The sequence below is a fragment of the Nematolebias whitei genome, chromosome 8 (assembly GCF_014905685.2).
Source record: "Nematolebias whitei isolate Nwh7 chromosome 8, NemWhi1, whole genome shotgun sequence".
NCBI lineage: Eukaryota > Metazoa > Chordata > Actinopteri > Cyprinodontiformes > Rivulidae > Nematolebias > Nematolebias whitei.
The window spans coordinates 6,478,477-6,497,364 of record NC_056505.1 but is presented as its reverse complement, the minus strand read 5'-3'; the positions used below and the strand labels follow the sequence as shown (position 1 = coordinate 6,497,364).

Genomic DNA, 18,888 nt, shown 5'->3' with positions numbered 1-18,888 from the left:
ATATATATATATATAGTCTGAATGCAGGGTAAATTGCAGCAGAACAAAGAAGTTGAAGCGAAACCAAACTGATGCCCCCTGTAGGCCGGACGCAGACCAAACTTGGGGAGCCATCCATCCATTATCTTTACCCGTTTATTCCATTTTGGGTCACGGGGGTCGCTGGTGCCCATGTCCAGCAATCACTGTGCGAGGGGCGGGGTACACCCTGGACGGGTCGCAAGTCCATCACAGCGACACATAGAGACAAACAAGACAAACAACCATTCACTCTCTCACTCACACCTAGGGACAATTTATAGTTACCAATCAGCCTAACATGCATGTTTTTGGTATGTGGGAGGAAACCGGAGCACCCGGAGAAAACCCACGCATGCACGGAGAGAACATGCAAACTCCACCCAGAAAGGCCCCTAGACCGGGGTTTGAACCAGGGACCTGCTCGCTGAGAGGCAGCAGCTCTACCAACTTGGGGAGCTTAAAGTACAAATTAATATTTTATTTAATCAGAATCAGCTTTATTGTCATTGCACTGAAGCACAACGAAATTACATTTCAGTATAGCCCGTTCGAGTAAAACTTAAACAAACAGACGTGGGGGAGACGGAGGTGTCTGAGGCTGCGGCCCCGTAGGAGGCGCAGCCTTTTTCATTTAGGTTTGAAGAGAGTAACATGGAGGGAAGAGGAGGTATTTAAAAAAAAAAAATCATATTTCACACTGTGTCCTATATGGGACACAGTGTGAAATTGTCATAAAAACAAACTCAGTTTTTAAATAACAAAAACAAATGCTGATATGGCAGCAAAACATTTCCAAGAAAACACGGAGGGAGGACATAACGTGACGCCATACAGGACAATCCATGGACAGAGGAACAATAAAGAAATGCAGATTATATAGACAAACTAATGAGGAGATAAAGACAAACACCTGGGGAAGGACAACAGGTGGCGGAGGCAGGAGCTGATCACGTGAGGGAGAAACACTGAGGAGGGATGGACAGATTAATTCATTCATTCAACCTTTATTTCTACAGGTTAATCCCACTGAGCCCCGGGGACTCATTTACTAGAGAGACCCGATTTCTTAGCAAAGAGTGATGACAACTGGATAACAACGACAACAATAGACAGTCTTAAAATAGGCATTCAAATTTGTTTCTCTCTCTCTTTTTTTTAACAATAAAAAAAATAGCAACGAAAAGGACATTCAAGAGGAATAGTAGCAAAAAACAGCTAGATTCAGATGGAAACACAAAAAGATGTATGTTGATTTGTGTCTAAGAATTCTTATGTTCTATATTTTTCTCTTTTTCTTTGGTCCCGAGAAGCAACATTTTGACCGGGAGCACCGGTGTAAATGCAGATCTCTTCTCTGAACTGCTCACCATCAACCTGCTGAAGCTGGAAAAGGTTGGTCTGTTCAGAATGTTATAAAATGACCCTTGAACGCCACATTTCAAACAGATGTTTGAGCAGAAAACAGAGTGAAAAAGAGCCATGAATCAGATTTACTGAAATCTGTAGACAGATTTTAATCAGAGGACCAAAGTGTTCCTTTTCACCGTTTTAGTTTCAATATGAGGCGATTCTTTTATTTGGGACAGTTTCAGCTCTGCAGCTCAGAATCTTATCAATAAAACGTCTGAGCACTAAAATCAAATAAATATTTTATTGTATTTGTTTCCAGGTGCAGAAAAACCTTCAGAGACTACTGGACGAAGCTGCCTGACTATTCTAAAAACCAGTATGTGAAAATGGAAGTGGTACTGTAAACTAGGCCTGTCGCGATAAACTATAAATCAATTAATCGCATGATAAATGAAAACTATCAACCTCATTTTCATTTATCGGCTTCATCGTTTCTTTGTCTCTCTCTTTCTACTGAAGACACTGGATGACAAAAAGTTCAACTCCGGTGCTCTTCACTGACCCCTCCCTTTCTCTTTTCTCTTTAAAATCTGTTTTAATCGTCAAAAATCGCGTTAATGGATTGTAAAAAGCAGCTAAGCTGAGAAGCTAAGCTACGAGCTAAGCTAACATGCCGACCTCGGGGGAAAAAACCTCCGTCTTGTCAAAGCTCCAAAATTCACAGTTGAAACGCGTGCCTTCGTCCAAAACGTTGTTTTTCTCTGAAAAATGAAGCTGAGAAATTGTTTACTGATTTTTTTTTTGATTTGTGCGAAAAATGCTATGCTAAAGAACTCAAACCACACCGAGCGTCCACCATTATGAGAACCGAAAACAAGGAAAGAGAGACAGCCCATGTCACGTCAAAGGGCCTCCTTCCCATTTTTCTTAAAGACACGCTGCTCGCTCCCGCACTATCCATCTTTCGGTTAAAAACAGTTTTATATTGCCATCCAGTGGTCAAAAAGTTACTACACACAAAAATTAACCAACATTTCTTCTTAAATTTGACAATAATTAATAATTATTGTCAAATTTCAAACAATATTATCGTTTATCGCAATAATTTCTGAAACAATTAATCGCCCAGCAAAATTTGTTACCGTAACAGGCCTAGTGTAAGCATTCTGTAAATAAATAATTTATTTTGAACAAATGTTACAAACTAACAGGTTCTGCCCCAGAAGGCCCGCAAGTCATTTTGCTCAAGATAAGATTTTGAAATTTGTCTATTTACTTAATAAAACTTGAAGCAGTGGGCGGGGTTTAATTAGAGCCGACCAATCAGAACAGCCTTTTTGTTGTTCCTTCGTTTGTTTTTAAAGCTGAAATATTCAGAGGTAAATAAGAGTCGGGCAAGAAGAGCATGACATTTTTCACTTTAGTGACCACGAAGTTTCAGCTGAATGAAAGAAAATAAATCTACTAAAGGCTGCTGAGTCACAGGGAGGACTTTACCTTTTCATCCTCAGCTTCTCTTTGACTCGTACTTCTTGGCTCTGATGACCAGATTACTGTCAGAAACATGAACAACTAGAACCGTGTTTGGAAAAGTGTTTGGGAGCCTCCTCGTTTGTTAGATGAACAGAAAGGTTACACTTTGGAATTTGTTACATCCATGATTTAATTAGAAAATAGGACACTTTTTTATTTTATGTGAGAGGTTTCACTGTTACAGAGGCGAGAACTGCCGTGATTATTAAATAAAATGCAGAGATTTGACTTTGGAAAATGAATTAAAGTTTTATTTTGGCTTTTTAAAAGTGTGTGATCATTCTTTCTCCCTTCTTTGGAAAATGAACTGCATTTTGGTCACGATGAGGTCATTTTGGGTTCCACTAATTCAAGCTTTAATCGGTTGTGATGCATAAAAGCTTCAAATATCATATGTTAGGCTGCCTCCAGGCCCAGGCCTCCCTTGCTAAGAGATCTGTGATCTCACTGGGATTTGTCTGGTAAAGGTTAATAAATATCATCCCAACTGATTCAGACCTGCCGTGATCAAAGCCCACCACCACATTAAAAGACGAGCAACTGAATAATGAAATGCTTTAACTCAATGGATCTTATTGAGACAAACTGTGGTGTTGTAGTAGCTGAAAGTCATCCCCATCACATGCTCTGAGTGCGAACGGATTGCCTGAGAACTTTGTTTAAAACTGGTGAGTGATTCGTCTTCCTTCAAGGGATGCTATTTTTAATTATTTACGTTTTGTTTAAGTGGTGAAAAACTTTCTGGTAAGACTTTAGTCTTGAGTAGAAACATTTATTTTAAGGATGCTTTATTACCGATTTATAAACCAGAACTTCTGGCCTGGTGCACATTATTTATGCATGATAATATAAAAGAAACAAGTAGACGAAATATTTATATTTATGTTAGATCTGACAAAAAGCTTACACCAGCAGATCAAGTGGATCTGAAAGTCATGCCTTAAAAACAATAAAAGAAAAATACAAATCCCTCAAAGCCCTGAAACAGGAGGTGAGATCACTCATCAAATGGACCTCAGATATTTTTGCTGTCAGTTTTCAGATGTATTTTCATGACTGCTGTAAAGAACAGTTTTCAAACTGTAAAAAAAAAAAAACAGGAACTTAAGATGTTTAAAGTGTTGTCTCATTAACTTTAATTTATTAAACTCTAAGCCCTCTCTGCAAAACAAGGGGGTATAAAGATTTTAAAAATCCTGGATTATAAACTATAAACTGGAGTAAAAACTTTTCACCACACAGGATAAATTTATGAAGGAGGAAATAAAGTGTCCCCAACAAATTCAACAGAAACCAAAATGTCAAATGTTCTCTAGCTCATAAAAGAATCATGTTTGTGTTTGTCAATAATTATCTGGACGCTGTTTTTTTAACCTAAGCTTTATGGAGGTGAATCCACCGGATTCAGATTATTTCCGGGGTCGGACCTCGGCTGACCTCTCTGACCTGCTGATGAGACCTGAAAGATGTTTAACTGAAGTAACTTTAACCTGGGATGATCATTAATATGTGACTCTTTAGTTCCGTCATAAATACTTACTCTACAACAGACAAATTTAACCTAATTGTTAAAGTGTTAACTGAACTCAATTTTACTTTAAAGATATATTTTTAATTAGCAGGTATGCGAGTCAGGACTGGGTTGAGCCATAGATCCATTTAAAAACTGCGCTTTAAACTGAAAAGAAGGTTTTTCTCTGTCTCCATTGCACAACAATTCAATTCAATTCAGTTTATTTATACAGCACCAAATCACAGCAAAGTTGTCTCAGGGCACTTTATAGAAACATTCACATACATAGAAAAGCCAATTAGTAAAGTTCTCTATCTAAGGAGGCCAGCAGACTCGTTATTTATGAAAAGATTCGGAGAATTTGGGTAAAACTCTGTGGAAACCACTGTTGGATGACCTTTGACCTCTCAGGTGGCTCTGCAGGAGAAGCTGTCTTGCCATGGCGATCCACCTTTATAAAGCCATCATCGCTCCTCACATTCAGCAGCTGCATGCAGAAATTTAAGCTCTCTGGACACGAGCTTGTCTCACATGGACAGAAAGACAGAGGATAGAGAGGACAGGTGTTCTGTGAGCAACCTCTGGGATGGGATGGATGAGATCTGCAGATGTGTCTGGAGGTACGACTGACGCAGAGACAGATGCTGAAAACTTAGAGACATGCTGTCTGCTGCCATCAAAGTGGTTCTTCCATGCTCCTCTCTTCATGATTTTGTTGCTGCATGAGATTCTAAAAGCACTTCATGCGGTTTTTAACATTTGATTGTGTTTCTCCTTTTAGAACATCTAAAGTTTTCATGTGAAGAATTCAGCTGAGACTTTTTTGATGAGTTGTTCTTGTGTGCAGGTGAAGTTTCTCAGTCGTCCAGGTCATGATCAATTAAAAAACATAAAAAACAACTGGACTCCAGTTCTGAAGCTGAAGACGTTTCACTTCCCATCCAGGAAGCTTTATCAATTCAACATGTCTGGACTGTGTGGAGTTCCAGCTTCATACAACTCAAGACCTGGTTCTGGACTTAGATCCACCTGCAGGTTAGACTAGAACTACTCGCCCCGCACAGTGGAGGCGGCTCTTCATCTGCCTGGCTCACAGAGAGATGTTTGGGTCACCTGCATGAAGGTGTGAAGCGGAGAGGAGCTGACCTGGAGTCAGGCCTAAAGCTGCATTGTCAGTTTGTGAAAGTTGAAATCTGAGACCTCCTCCTCCTTTTAAAGTTTGTTTTTCTGTTTTGAATGTTCTTCTTCACCCCCTGTCTCAAACCATCACTCGTGATTTTGACAGATGGTTAGAGAGAGGGTGGAGGAAAGTTTCTTCTTTTTAGTTGTTCTTGTAGTTCCAGTTTTAGCCAGAAGATGTCGCTGTTTCTCAAACGCGAAGAAGAAGCTGAACATCTTTACAGTTTGGATCGTCTGAATAATCTGATGGACAAGAAGAGCTTCCTTGTTGCTTTGTTTGTTTGTTTTTTATTGCTGACTCAGTAAGAAATACATAAAATGAAGTAATATTGTTGTTTAAATTGGTTGACCATAAATCAGTTGAGGTGTTTTTCTTTTTGTCATATTTTTGTTGGCTTCAGCTTCTGGAGTTCAGGCAGAGAAAGCGTCTGTTGTTCCCTGAATGCAAATACTGCTGCTGCCTCCCCACATGAGGGTCTCAGTCTCTGAATGTCTCAGTGTGTCACCAGAACCGATAACAAATGGCTTTGTTCAAACACACACATTACGCACACACACATTCAGAGAGGAAAAGAAAAGAAAGCTGGTGCCCTTCAAGCAGATTTATTTAGTCATAAATAGGGAACAGTGAAATAAACACATTTTAGTGGTTATAATGGTGTTGTTTAAATGTTTAATGTGCACGACACATTAAAAAAACTGTTAAAAATGTTTTTCTAGAATCTTTCCTTCCACTTTGACGCACATCAGCGTCGTGCGTAATGGATATCCATCTCCTCTGCGCACTGTTCCCCTCGTGCTGGGCTGTCTCTGCAGTCCAGAGAGAGGAGGAGACAAACAGAGAGAGGACAATAAACTGTCTGAGGGGTCATCTGAGAGACACACAGAGAAGGACGGAGACAGACTCGGTGTCCTTTTACGCACGGAATGCGCAGATCTCTGCCGTGCGTCCTGGCGCATCTCCTGCCCGGATCACATCTGGAAACAGCAGCAGCGTTCACGTTCTGTCAGATTTTTGGGGGGAGTTTTCTGGTTTATCTCTGAGTGCGTGTCTGCTCAGTTTGGACTTAAATGCTCTCTGGTTCTGGATCGGGAGGTTTTGTTTCCACGGGTTGTCGCCGGCTCCTTTGATCCATGTCGGAGAAGAAACCATCTCTGCCGAGCGCCGGTTCCGCTCAGAGCCGCTTCCAGGTGGATGTGGTGACTGAGGCATCCCCCGCTCCGGGTCCAGGCTCCGGGACCGCCGATGGGTCCAGGGCTCCCCCTGAGGAGGCCAAAGGCCGGTTCAGGGTGGTGGGCTTCTTGGACTCCGGCGCGGACATCGGACCCCCTCCTGATGTTTCCCACGAGCCGGACGCCACAAAGAGCGACTCTGTTAGCCTCCACTCCACCGGCACCGGGCACACGCACATCTCGGACTCCCACTCCAACACCTACTACATGCGGACCTTCGGACACAACACCATCGACGCGGTGCCCAACATCGAGTTCTACCGGCAAACTGCGGCGCCTTTCGGGGAGAAACTGACCCGACCTTCGCTGTCGGAGCTCCACGATGAACTCGATAAAGTAACAAGAAACACACTTTTCTTTTAAAATCACTTTAAGGCAACAAGGCCTCCGATTTGCGCACCAATCGGGACCATTTGCGCATTTTTAGGCTGTTTTGTAAGTTCCAACACTAAAACGTAAAGCCTCTTGCTCTAAATTTTAAAGATGCTCATTAGAATATTATTTGGTTAGTTATGTTTACTGAAACAAAATACACAACAAAGAAAAGAAAAATATTTGATGCAAAATACTCTTTGTCAAAACGTCCAGCCTGAGAGAATCTGTTTTGACTTCCTAAAAAGTGAATTCATTCTTTGAACTCATGCACGTGCAGGCATTTTGTCCCTTCCCTTCCACAGGATACTGCTTAATTTGACCTTTGACCCCAGAATCAAGCACCCCAGCCTTTTTAAAAGACTGGTTTAATATATTGTAAAATTTCCTTTAAATCATTTCATCTGCTCCACTTATCGTATTGTTCTGTTTGATTTAATTTGAAATAATCAGAGAATAAAAGAACATTGATATTTGATGACATCACTGAGTTAAAGTGATTTGGTTTGAAACCTCACTTTGCTGTCATTACATTTCATCTCTGATAAAAGTCTCTTGTTTAAAGGTTTAAAAACTTTATTTAACTCCAACTGGACACTGACTTTGATGATGCATCTTTCTTTTGTTCACTTACAACAAAAGCCTCTTAGCTCCAAGGGCCTCTGGTCAGGTTGAATCAGGTTTCCTTTAAATTAAGTTTGGAGAATCACTATTTAACTCAACTGATCAGGCAGCGGTGAAGATGCATTAAGACAAAAATCTAAAACCTTTTATGGAAGTTTTCAGATTCTAAACTAAAAACAAATAACAAAATGAAAACAGAAACAACGAGCAGAAAAATCAAATCCATTATAAATTAAACTGCTCTCCTGAGATCTTCTCTGTTGGTTTGAACCAGCTGGTGTTCTGGGACCGGTTCTGTGGTTCCACCCGGTTCATCCAACTGACCGATCACAAAGTAAATATATTTCATAGTCTGTCCAGATGATGTTTCTGAGAAACATCAGGTAACCACAGGAGTCTCCTCCCGCCTCCGGTCGTCTGTGAGTCTTGTCTGTCTCCGATGAACAATGTAAATAAGGCGAACCACAAAAACACTTTTCCACCAGCGTCGTCTGCATCGATCCAGCTGTGGTCATCTTAGGAACGTTTATGGGATCTGATGGTTCTCAAAGGGCGGATCTTATTCCTTTTATTTTTTTCAAAATTTCATCTAATGTTTCGTTTCGCTCCTCACAAGGACACAAAACACAACGTGAGCTAAAATCCACTTCATGATAATATTTTCTATTTCTGCAGGAAAATCCTTCAGAAAGTCAAAAAGGTCAAACCTTCTGTGTTTAAGAATCTGGGATTGTGTATATTCAGCAGGATGCTTCTCATTTACAGTAAAGGACATTTAACTAAGAAATGGATTTGGCTGAGGTAAAATAAAGGAAATACGTCATCCCTTCACAGTTCAAAACCTCAAAAATCTTCCATAATGAGACCACCAAGAGGCATGAGGTCATACATTGTGCTGTGAGTTTGTTTTTAGTTTGAATTATTTTGTGCTCAGTTTCATCCTGATCAAGTAAACCTGCTTATTCTGGTTTATCAGCTGCCAAAGGTCGCTGATATTCAAAGAAACTGATTTCAAAGTTGTCAATCGTCAGCGTCATCATCATCAATATATATATATATATATATATATATATATATATATATATCCTGAAGCAGAGTGCAAGGAGAACAATGTTTTTGAAGGAACTGAAGTGATATTAATGCGTTTCTACGGTGAAAATATTTGTAAATTATGTTAATATTTTGAAAAGTATAAAAGTTACAGAAGTCAGAGAACGCATCTCCTGAACAGGTGGAAGGTTTTCATAAATGTCTAAAGCGTCACAAAATATGTCGAGGTGGAGCACGAAAAACAAACAACAGTTGAAAGCTCGTTTCTGCTACTTTAATTTAAAAAACTGATTCCATCAAAGTTTACTTTTTAATTTTTCTGATGTATCTTCTGATCATTTCTTCTGTTTCCTCAGGAGCCCTTTGAGGAGGGCCTGGCCAACGGAGAGGAGCTGTCAGCAGCGGAGGAGGCGGCAGCCTTGATGGCCAAGGAGGCGAAAGGAGGGACCATCAAGTTTGGTTGGATCAAAGGAGTTCTGGTTAGTGTTAAAAATATATTTCATTAACGTTTTTTCTCTTCAAACTTCTGAACCGCCTCGAGTTTTGGCTGTTCTCACTGTGCACGCTGCAGGTGCGCTGCATGCTGAACATCTGGGGGGTGATGCTCTTCATCAGAATGTCCTGGATTGTTGGACAGGCTGGGATCGGTGGGTACAAATTATTAATCTAGAGAGAAACATAATCCTGATCATCTCACAGAAGTAAACGGTTTATACTTTCAGACTTTTAGAGTTAACATGAATATGATGATGTTGGAGCTTCGAGCATTTATCTGTGTGGAGATTTAAAAAAAAAAAACATATTTCTGTCTCTGTACGTTCGAGTCCAGCAAACAAAGTCCAGCTCGTGGATGATTTTACATTTTATTGATTTTGAACGTCTCTCAGACTGAACCAATCTTGTTTTTCTGACTTTTGGGAAACAGGGCTCACTATTGCCATCATTTCCATGGCCACTCTGGTCACCACCATCACCGGCCTGTCAACCTCAGCGATCGCAACGAACGGCTTCGTACGAGGAGGTCAGTTACCGGATTCACAACAACTCCTATTTTAAACACCTCACTTTAGCTCACCAGGTAATTATAACCTGTGAAAACTGTAATTATTAAACATTCTTTAAAGTACAGTTCACAACAAAAGTACAGAAGCATCATGTTTAACATTTTGGACGTGCTGTTCTTCAGTTGACCACACAGTTTGCATTGCTGGCAGTACCTTCAGGGTGGGAGTTGGACTCCACCAGGTCTGCTCATTGGCACTAAGTCTGTTCATGACTTATGGACAGAATTACTCGGTGCAGCCAGGAGGAAGAAAGGGAATCCAGTTTGGTGGCCTCAGGATTCCATCTCTGCTCTTTGCAGATGACGTGGTCCTGTTGGCGTCATCGTGCCATGATCTTCAGCTCTCACTGGAGCGGTTCACAGCCGAGTGTGAAGCTGCTGGGAATCTGAGGCCATGGTCCTCGGTTGGTAAAGAGTGGATTGCTCTCTTCGGGTCGAGGGTGAGGTTCTGCCTTAAGTAGAGGAGTTCAAGTATCTCGGAGTTTTGTTCATGAGTGGGGGAAGAATGGAGCATGAGATTGGCAGACAGATTGGTGCAGCGTCTGTAGTGTTGTGGACTCAGGGCCGGTCTGTTGTGGTGAAGAGGGAACTGAGCTGTAAGGAAAAGCTCTCTGTTTACCGGCCAGTCTATGTTCCTACACTCACCTATGGCCACGAACTCTAGGTAGTGACCGAAAGAATGAGATCGTGGATGCAGGAGGTTGAAATGAGTTTTCTCCGCAGGGTAGCTGGACTCTCCCTTAGAGATGGGGTGAGAAGTTCAGTTATCAGGAGAGACTCGGAGTAGAACCACTGCTCCTCCACCAGCTGAGGTGGTTCAGGCATCTGGTAAGGATGCTCCCTGGGCGCCTACCTAGGGAGGTGCTTCGAGCATGTCCGACTGGAAGGAGACCCCGAGGAAGACCCAGAACACGCCGGAGAGACTACATCTCTCAGTTGGTCTGGGAACGTCATGGGGTCCTTCCAGAAGAGCTGGAAGAGGTGGAAGAGATGGTTGGTTCTCCCTGCTCAAGCTGCTGCCCCCGAGACCCGACTTTGGAACAAGCAGAAGATTGGATGGATGGATGGATGGATGGATGGATGGATGGATGAACACAGTTTCATTACGACTCGTGCGTTAACTATTTGTTGAGTCTAAAAATACAAGTCTATTTCGTTTAGGGCTCAGTCGTCAGGAAAAATGACCCATGAACTTCTTGGAGAAGAAAGCATCAATCGTGCAGTCGTCATTCTTTCAACCTCAGCTTCAGATTATTAAACTGGGAGCTTTTAATGGAATAATTTGATTCTGCAGCTCCCCTGGGAAAGTCTTCAAACCGCATGTCGAGAGAGATTTCATGTAGTTCAAGTGGATCGGTCAAAACTGCAGAAGATCACAGGATCTTCTTGCTTCGACCTTTTTAGGTTTTCAGAACCTTTTTTATCAACTTTGCTGTGGATTACATTATATTAGAGATTATTTACAGAATAATAACACAATCTGGAACTAATGCTGTCCAAGACTTCAAAAAGGCTGTAAGTTCCCCATTTGTTGAGGCTGACCTGGAGTTTGACAAACTTTCAGGAGGAGCGTACTACCTGATCTCCAGAAGTCTGGGTCCTGAATTCGGGGGATCCATCGGTCTCATCTTCGCCTTTGCAAACGCAGTGGCTGTGGCCATGTACGTCGTTGGTTTTGCTGAGACCGTTGTCGAGATGCTGAACGTAAGATGTGCTTTGGTGCGTTCAGACGTCTCTCTGACTGCTGAGAATTCAGCCTAATATCAACCTTCTTGTTGTCTGCAGGATGTTGACGCGCTGATGACCGACGAGCTGAACGACATCCGAATCGTTGGGACTCTGACCATCATTCTGTTGTTGGGGATTTCTGTGGCTGGGATGGAGTGGGAGGCCAAGGTATACCTGAATATTACAAAACACCTGTTAGCATCTCAACTAAAGTTATTGATCTGGGCTAAATATCAATGCTAACAAGTCTGAAGCTTTCAATGGGTCATAAAAAATCCCAACTCTTATTAGGATGAAGTAAAGTTGGGATTATTGGACACAAATATTTAGTCCAACTAAATTAGTCTTGTCAGAACTAATTATAGCAATATAATATATAATATAATATACCAATTATAGTGTGATTTCAGAAGTGGTTTAACCTAAATTTACCTGCTAGCCTAATTTTACAATATTTTAAAAGCTGTTTTACTTTATTTATTAACTCTAATTCCTGACTTGACTTTTTTTATTAACATTTTTTAAATATTTATTTATTTACTTATTTTCAGACTTTAAGATTAAAATGAGCTTCAAACAGATTTGATTATTTTATAATCATAACCTTCCTCTCCCCCTCCCATCAGGCTCAGATTGTCCTCCTGGTGATCCTGCTGGCAGCCATTGTCAACTTCTTTTTGGGAACCTTCATGCCAACGGACAATAAAGAGCCCAAAGGATTCTTCGGATACCACAGTGAGGCAGCACTCTTACTGTCGCTTCACATATTTCTGTTTGTTTTGATGATTTTCTCTGACCCGCATCTCTTCCAGCTGCCATCTTCCTAGAGAACTTTGGTCCAGATTTCAGAGAAGAGGAGACGTTCTTTTCTGTGTTTGCCATTTTCTTCCCCGCAGCCACGGGGATCCTGGCCGGAGCCAACATCTCCGGTGATCTCATTGTAGGTTATGGTTCTTTCAGCTTTCTGACAGATATCTGGATTTTATTTTATTTTTTTAATGCTTTGTCTTGTTCAATACAATTTATTGTGATGTGCTCCAAGGCTCCGTCCTAGAGCCCCACTCATTTTTCCTCCATGAAATCTATTAATCAAATGAAGCAGCTCATGAGAGACTCTCTGATTATAATTTTAAAAAGAACCCTGTTCAATATGCTTCTATAAAACTGACAACAATAAAGTCACACATTGTTTTTTGTTGGTAATCAGTTAAAGCGTGGAGCATATCTAAGTATAATATGATGGCTGCAGATTTTATCTGATCTAAATTAGTTCAAACTGACGAAAGACCTAATAGTTTACGTCAACAAATACCAAATAAGCATCTGTTGCTTCAGGGATGAGGTCTGTTGTGAAGCGGCGATAAGTTCACACACTTTATAAACTTAGAACTGTTTATTTCGAATATGTAAAACTTCCGTTACATAAAAGACTTTTGTAAATTCCAAACCAAAATAAATTGGCTGTTTTTTAAAAACATTTCATGATTTAAACTGGAATTTTTAAAAATAAATTCCCAGCTTATGTGATTATTTTCCGTCTCTGTTGATCGCCTCCTTACCGTGGTAGAGGAGTTTGTCCATCAGAATGACCCTAGGACCTTTGCTGTCTGGGCCAACAGGCCGTGGTAAAGTCTCCAAAGGCAGATTGGTCCAGAATACTCGTATGGACAGAAGACGACAAGCAGCTCAATGTCCCTCGTATAGAAAAGGGGCTTGTCAGCGAGCGCTTGGTGACCGGGCCTCTACCTGAACGGTGCCGACGCACTTGGTGTTCCAGGCATGTCTGACTGGAAGAAGACCCTGGACATGCTGGAGACTATGTCTCTCAGCTGGCCTTGGTACGCCGTGGAGTCACCTGGAAAAGCTTATAGTGGCTGTGGAGAGAGACGTAGTGAAGCTGCTGCCGCCACGATCTGACCAGATATCATGTTTCTAACATTTGTCCGTTTATTTCGACACTGCCTTTTTCTGATATAAACAGATTGAATTTGTCAGTAAATCTGATCCTTCTCATGTTTGTCCAACATCAGGACCCGCAGTCTGCGATCCCTAAAGGAACCCTGCTGGCCATCCTCATCACAGGCGTCACCTACGTGGCTGTCGCTGTCTCTACAGGTTCTCACTGACATGTATTTTAATCTAACTTTAATTTAGGTTACGTTTCTTTACTCTTTCATTTATAACACAAAATGGCTATTTTTAGTGAGAGTAGGCAAATATCAGTGTCTGATCAGGAAAACTGTAAGTTTCCTCTTTTTTTAATAATCTGAACTGAGTAGTTTTGTATTTTAAAGCTCTTGTTAGTTGCACGTGAAATAAATAAGATCATGTGAAGTGACTCCCAGCAGCAGGACGGCAGTAAGGCCTCATCGTCAGTGAAAATGGATTCTGCTTTTGTTCATTTCTACGCGCTGCTTTCTTCTCCTGCAGGTTCCTGCATCCTGAGGGACGCCACCGGAGATCAGAACGACACGGTGAGCGACACGGTGAACTGCACTGACGCCGCCTGCCAGCTCGGATACGACTTCACCATCTGCAAGGAGGGCGGCTGCCAGTACGGCCTGATGAACGACTTCCAGGTAAGGAAACGCACTCAGGTCAGAGGTCGTGCACGCTTAAAACAGAAAACGTAAGTTTATTTTTAACATCTAATCTCAGTTTAAAGTCTGGATTTGCGGCTTGCGGAGCATCCGTGCTGCAGTTCTTGAATGAACTCCAGGCTGTCAGCTTTAAACAATAATAATAATAAGAGCTGGTAATTAAACTGTTTGTTTAATAATTTGACATTTACAAAGAATTAGTTTGTGTAGCTGTAGGGGTCTGAAGACATTTTTCAGGCTCATCTCTGAATGTTGTCAGTGCAAAACAAATAATTTAGAGGAATATAAAGAGTAGAATTAGAGAAAGAAAACAGCATGAATGAATCTGGCTCAGGTTGTGGTTTGGAGTGGGGCGGGTGTTTTAAGATGACTAAAACTGCCTGAAACATACAACTTAATGACATCTGATCCATTAAAAAGGAAATATAAACCTCTGTGATGTGTATATTGGACTCTAAACAGAGAAACGCTCAGGAATGTGTGTTAGATGAAGGCCAGCTCAGACTGGTGGCGTGACGTGTTTCCACACACCCACAGCTATTGTTTTCTGTGGAGGCCTGAGCGCTGCCGTGTCAAGATACAACTCTGTCCACAAACGTCACAGTCACCCACAAACGCAGCAGTTGGGTCTCATTAGGCAGCTTTAACCCCCCCCCCCCCCCCCCCCGTTATTCATGAACCACACTTAATGACACTATATGGAAGGTAACACTTTAACTCCCTAAAGGTTCTCGATTAAAACCTGCCAGTTCAGTCTCGGCCGTTTGACACGTGCGCATCCCGTCAGACTGCTGCAGCAATGTTGCTTCTCTCCATGAGGATGTGCATGAGTGTGCGCATGTGTGTGTTTGTGTGAAAGAGACAGAGCTGTTCCCATCGACACACAGAGTGCAGCAGAGATAATAGCATCTGTTGTTTTCAGTCACAAGATTCCTGCTGCTCAGAACTGAATGAGAGCATTGACAGCATCTACCTACACTCACATCCAGCTCTGTGACACTGATATCACTGAACACACACACACACACACACACACACACACACACACTTGTGCTATCCTATCTGTGTTTTGACACCTGTACGAGAGCTCTCCTCTGACAGAGAACATGTTCAGGTCTAAAAACTTTTCTTTTTTTTTTAATGATCCAATTCTGCCTGTCTTCATTTCAAATATGTATTTCAGATTAAATCATATCACAGATGAGGCCAGCACCCAACAAAGCAGGCTGAGATGGGCAACAAATAATCTGCACAGATTAGCTGTCGACTTTGACCTTTTAAGAGATTTTAAACGATTAAGTTCAATACAAGAATCAATGCAGACGTTCCTGTTTTTACTAGTTTACCTCGTTTCATAATAAAGCTTGTTTTTATTTTGTTTTATATCACTACTTTCGTTTACTTTTCATTTTATATGCTTTTTATGACTGTTTGTTGAGTACCTTATCTGTGTTTTTTGGTTTAAAACAGGTCTCTCTTGAAAATGAGTCCTCGTGACTCAATGAGACTAACCTGTAGAAATAAAGATTGAATGAATTATACAGTTTTGCAAACTGTGCACACAAAATTACAAAGTACATGCCATAACCTGGTTTCTCAAAATGCATCTGCACGGCTCGCTGGTCACTTTAGTTTCAAACACTCAGAGTTCAGCGAGACGGTAACAAAAGATTTGTCCATTTTCTGGCAAAACAGAGTCAAGTTGGCGATACTACCTTTGGCTCATCTTTTTATTGTCCAGTCAGAAACATCATTAGGGACAAGTTGGACCCTTCCTGAATAAACAACCAAATGGCAGAGGAGAGGATGCATCACTTGTGCAAACTGCTGGGTTCAAAGATTCCACTAATACAATCAACAACGTCTTGACCGTCACACAGAGTGTTTGCACTAGATTAAGAAGTTTGTTTTATTTGTAAGAGACATTTATTATTATTATTTTTTTTTTTTTTGTAAGAGACTCCCTTCAGGAAGGAGGTTGAGAAGCATTAAGTGTAGAACCACTAGACTGAGGAACAGCTTCTACCCTGAGGTTGTTAAAGTCATGAATCTCTATCCAGGATAATCACTGCGAGAAATCACATCATGTTGCTGCTGATCTGTTTCATGTTGCTCCTGATCTGTTTCATGTTGCTCCTGATCTGTTTTATGTTGTTGCTGATCTGTTTCATGTTGCTGCTGATCTGTTTCATGATGCTCCTGATCTGTTTTATGTTGTTGCTGATCTGTTTCATGTTGCTCCTGATCTGTTTCATGTTGCTGCTGATCTGTTTCATGTTGCTCCTGATCTGTTTTATGTTGTTGCTGATCTGTTTCATGTTGCTGCTGATCTGTTTCATGTTGTTGCTGATATGTTTCATGTTGCTGCTGATCTGTTTAATGTTGCTGCTGATCTGTTTCATGTTGCTGCTGATCTGTTTCATGTTGCTGCTGATCTGTTTCATGTTGCTGCTGATCTGTTTCATGTTGTTGCTGATATGTTATGTTTCATGTTGCTGCTGATCTGTTTCATGTTGCTGCTGATCTGTTTCATGTTGCTGCTGATCTGTTTCATGTTGCTGTGTTCATGCGTGCTCATCTGCTCACACAGACTCATGTTCATGTTTGTGCTGATGTTCGACGTAATGTTTTAATGCTATTAGTGCTTTGTGTATTTTAGTTGATATTTTTCTTAGTTCACATCTTACATGTTATCATTGTTTTTCTTTTACATTTTATTGTTGGATGTAACTGAGACGCTGTGTACATAATTTCGCTCCACCACATGTACCACATGAGGTGCGAATGACAATAAAGAATCTCTGACTCTGACATGTATGTGCTCAAAGTTTGGGTTGAGATCCAGTTGCGGGAAACAAAACAACACGATGGAGACAAAAATAGTCATAAACGTGGGGAAAATATAGTAAAATGTGAGTATAAACTATTTGTGATGTTATTTTTCTCATCTACTTTTTTTGCAGTGTTTGTGTTCAGTGGGGCGGCAGTAGCTTGGCGGTCAAGGACGTAGTCTTGTAATGTGTTGCTGGTTCAAGCCCACGTTGCGTCAGGAAGGGCATCCGGTGTAAAAAACAATTGCCAAATCTTTTATACGAGTTTGCTCGCTGTGGCAACCCCTGAAGAATGGAGCAGCCGAAAGAAACTTATAGTGAAGGATTTTGGGGATTGTAACTCTTTGATCTATTATTTTTTAGGTCATAGACTAAAACGTTTGAATAATCAGAATAAGTAAATAGAGTTTTACCATTTCCCAAACCATCAGTGAGACAACACTTCCGTTCAGAACTATTTACGCTTTTTATTTTTCAAATGCTTGAGCTCTTTAGATCTATTTCAGTCACTAACATGCAAGGATCTTTTGTCCTCCCTCTCTGCCATTTTTAGAAATATAACTTTTATAAGCTTTAAGTGGTTCTGTTTTCTCATCATTTCTTCTGTGTGTCATTCAGGTGATGAGTCTGGTGTCTTTCTTCAGTCCTCTGATCACCGCAGGGATTTTCTCAGCCACTCTCTCCTCAGCTCTGGCTTCACTGGTCAGCGCTCCCAAAGTCTTCCAGGTCAGAATCAGAATAAGCTTTATTATCTTTGTACCGAGATACAGTGAGATTATGTTCATACCATCATCCAAAAGATGGGCAGAGTGCACGTTGCTGTTGCTACACTGTAAATATCTCACAGAGCTGTAATTTAATGCCATATTTGTCAAAAAAAAAAAACGTGTTTGTTTTGAATTTGATAAAATGGTTCTGATTCCAGGCTCTCTGTAAGGACAACATCTATCCAGGACTGGCTATATTTGCTAAAGGATATGGTAAAAACAACGAGCCTCTCCGTGGTTACGTCCTGACCTTCTGCATTGGCCTCGCCTTTATCCTCATTGGTAGGCTGCAATGCAACAAACCTTCAGTCAGAAACAAACAAAAACAAGACGTTAGTGGTGAAAGTGTCTGTTTCTGTCCGATCAGCTGAGCTGAACATCATCGCGCCCATCATCTCTAACTTCTTCCTGGCCTCCTACGCTCTCATCAACTTTTCTGTCTTCCATGCCTCCATGGCCAGCTCTCCAGGTAAATCCTAAAACTGAAGTTTTGACAAGAAAAACATTTATTTGGACCACTATACAAGACAAACCTCAGAATTAAGATGGTTTTTAAAAAAAACAAAAAAAAATAAATAAAAATCTCTGTGTTGTTAAGAGTAAAAAAATAAAACTTTTGTTTTTAATATTTTTACTTTTTTATTGTTTCTGACTATAACATGAATTGTGTTTTACAAACTCAAGGGTGCTTCCCCCCCTTAAGACTGAAAAAGAAAGAGATCGTATTAACGGTGTCCAGACTCTAGTACCATAATTTCTGGACTATAAGCCGCTACTTTTTCCACAGGCTTTGAATCCTGCGGCTTATACAAAGCTGCGGCTTATACAAGGCTGCGGCTTGTACAAGGCTGCGGCTTGTACAAAGCTGCGGCTTGTACAAAGCTGCGGCTTGTACAAAGCTGCGGCTTATACAAGGCTGCGGGTTATACAAGGCTGCAGCTTATACAAGGCTGCGGCTTATACAAGGCTGCGGCTTATACAAGGCTGCGGGTTATACAAGGCTGCGGCTTATACAAGGCTGCGG

The 18,888-nt window shown here is 41.2% G+C and overlaps 1 protein-coding gene across 1 annotated transcript in view; it reads left to right on the top strand.

Moving 5' to 3' along the window:
* The first annotated feature begins 6,727 nt into the window (after positions 1 to 6,727).
* Positions 6,728 to 18,888, top strand: part of LOC119413166 (solute carrier family 12 member 2) — an 18,652-nt gene continuing 6,491 nt past the window's right edge. The window contains exons 1-13 of the mRNA XM_037680188.1: positions 6,728 to 7,165; positions 9,232 to 9,354; positions 9,447 to 9,522; positions 9,801 to 9,896; positions 11,503 to 11,642; positions 11,724 to 11,834; positions 12,293 to 12,401; positions 12,479 to 12,606; positions 13,697 to 13,781; positions 14,097 to 14,245; positions 17,716 to 17,823; positions 18,023 to 18,146; positions 18,232 to 18,333. Coding sequence (XP_037536116.1) covers positions 6,731 to 7,165; positions 9,232 to 9,354; positions 9,447 to 9,522; positions 9,801 to 9,896; positions 11,503 to 11,642; positions 11,724 to 11,834; positions 12,293 to 12,401; positions 12,479 to 12,606; positions 13,697 to 13,781; positions 14,097 to 14,245; positions 17,716 to 17,823; positions 18,023 to 18,146; positions 18,232 to 18,333 — 1,786 coding nt within the window. The 5' untranslated portion in view covers positions 6,728 to 6,730. The remainder of the gene's footprint in view (positions 7,166 to 9,231; positions 9,355 to 9,446; positions 9,523 to 9,800; positions 9,897 to 11,502; positions 11,643 to 11,723; positions 11,835 to 12,292; positions 12,402 to 12,478; positions 12,607 to 13,696; positions 13,782 to 14,096; positions 14,246 to 17,715; positions 17,824 to 18,022; positions 18,147 to 18,231; positions 18,334 to 18,888) is intronic.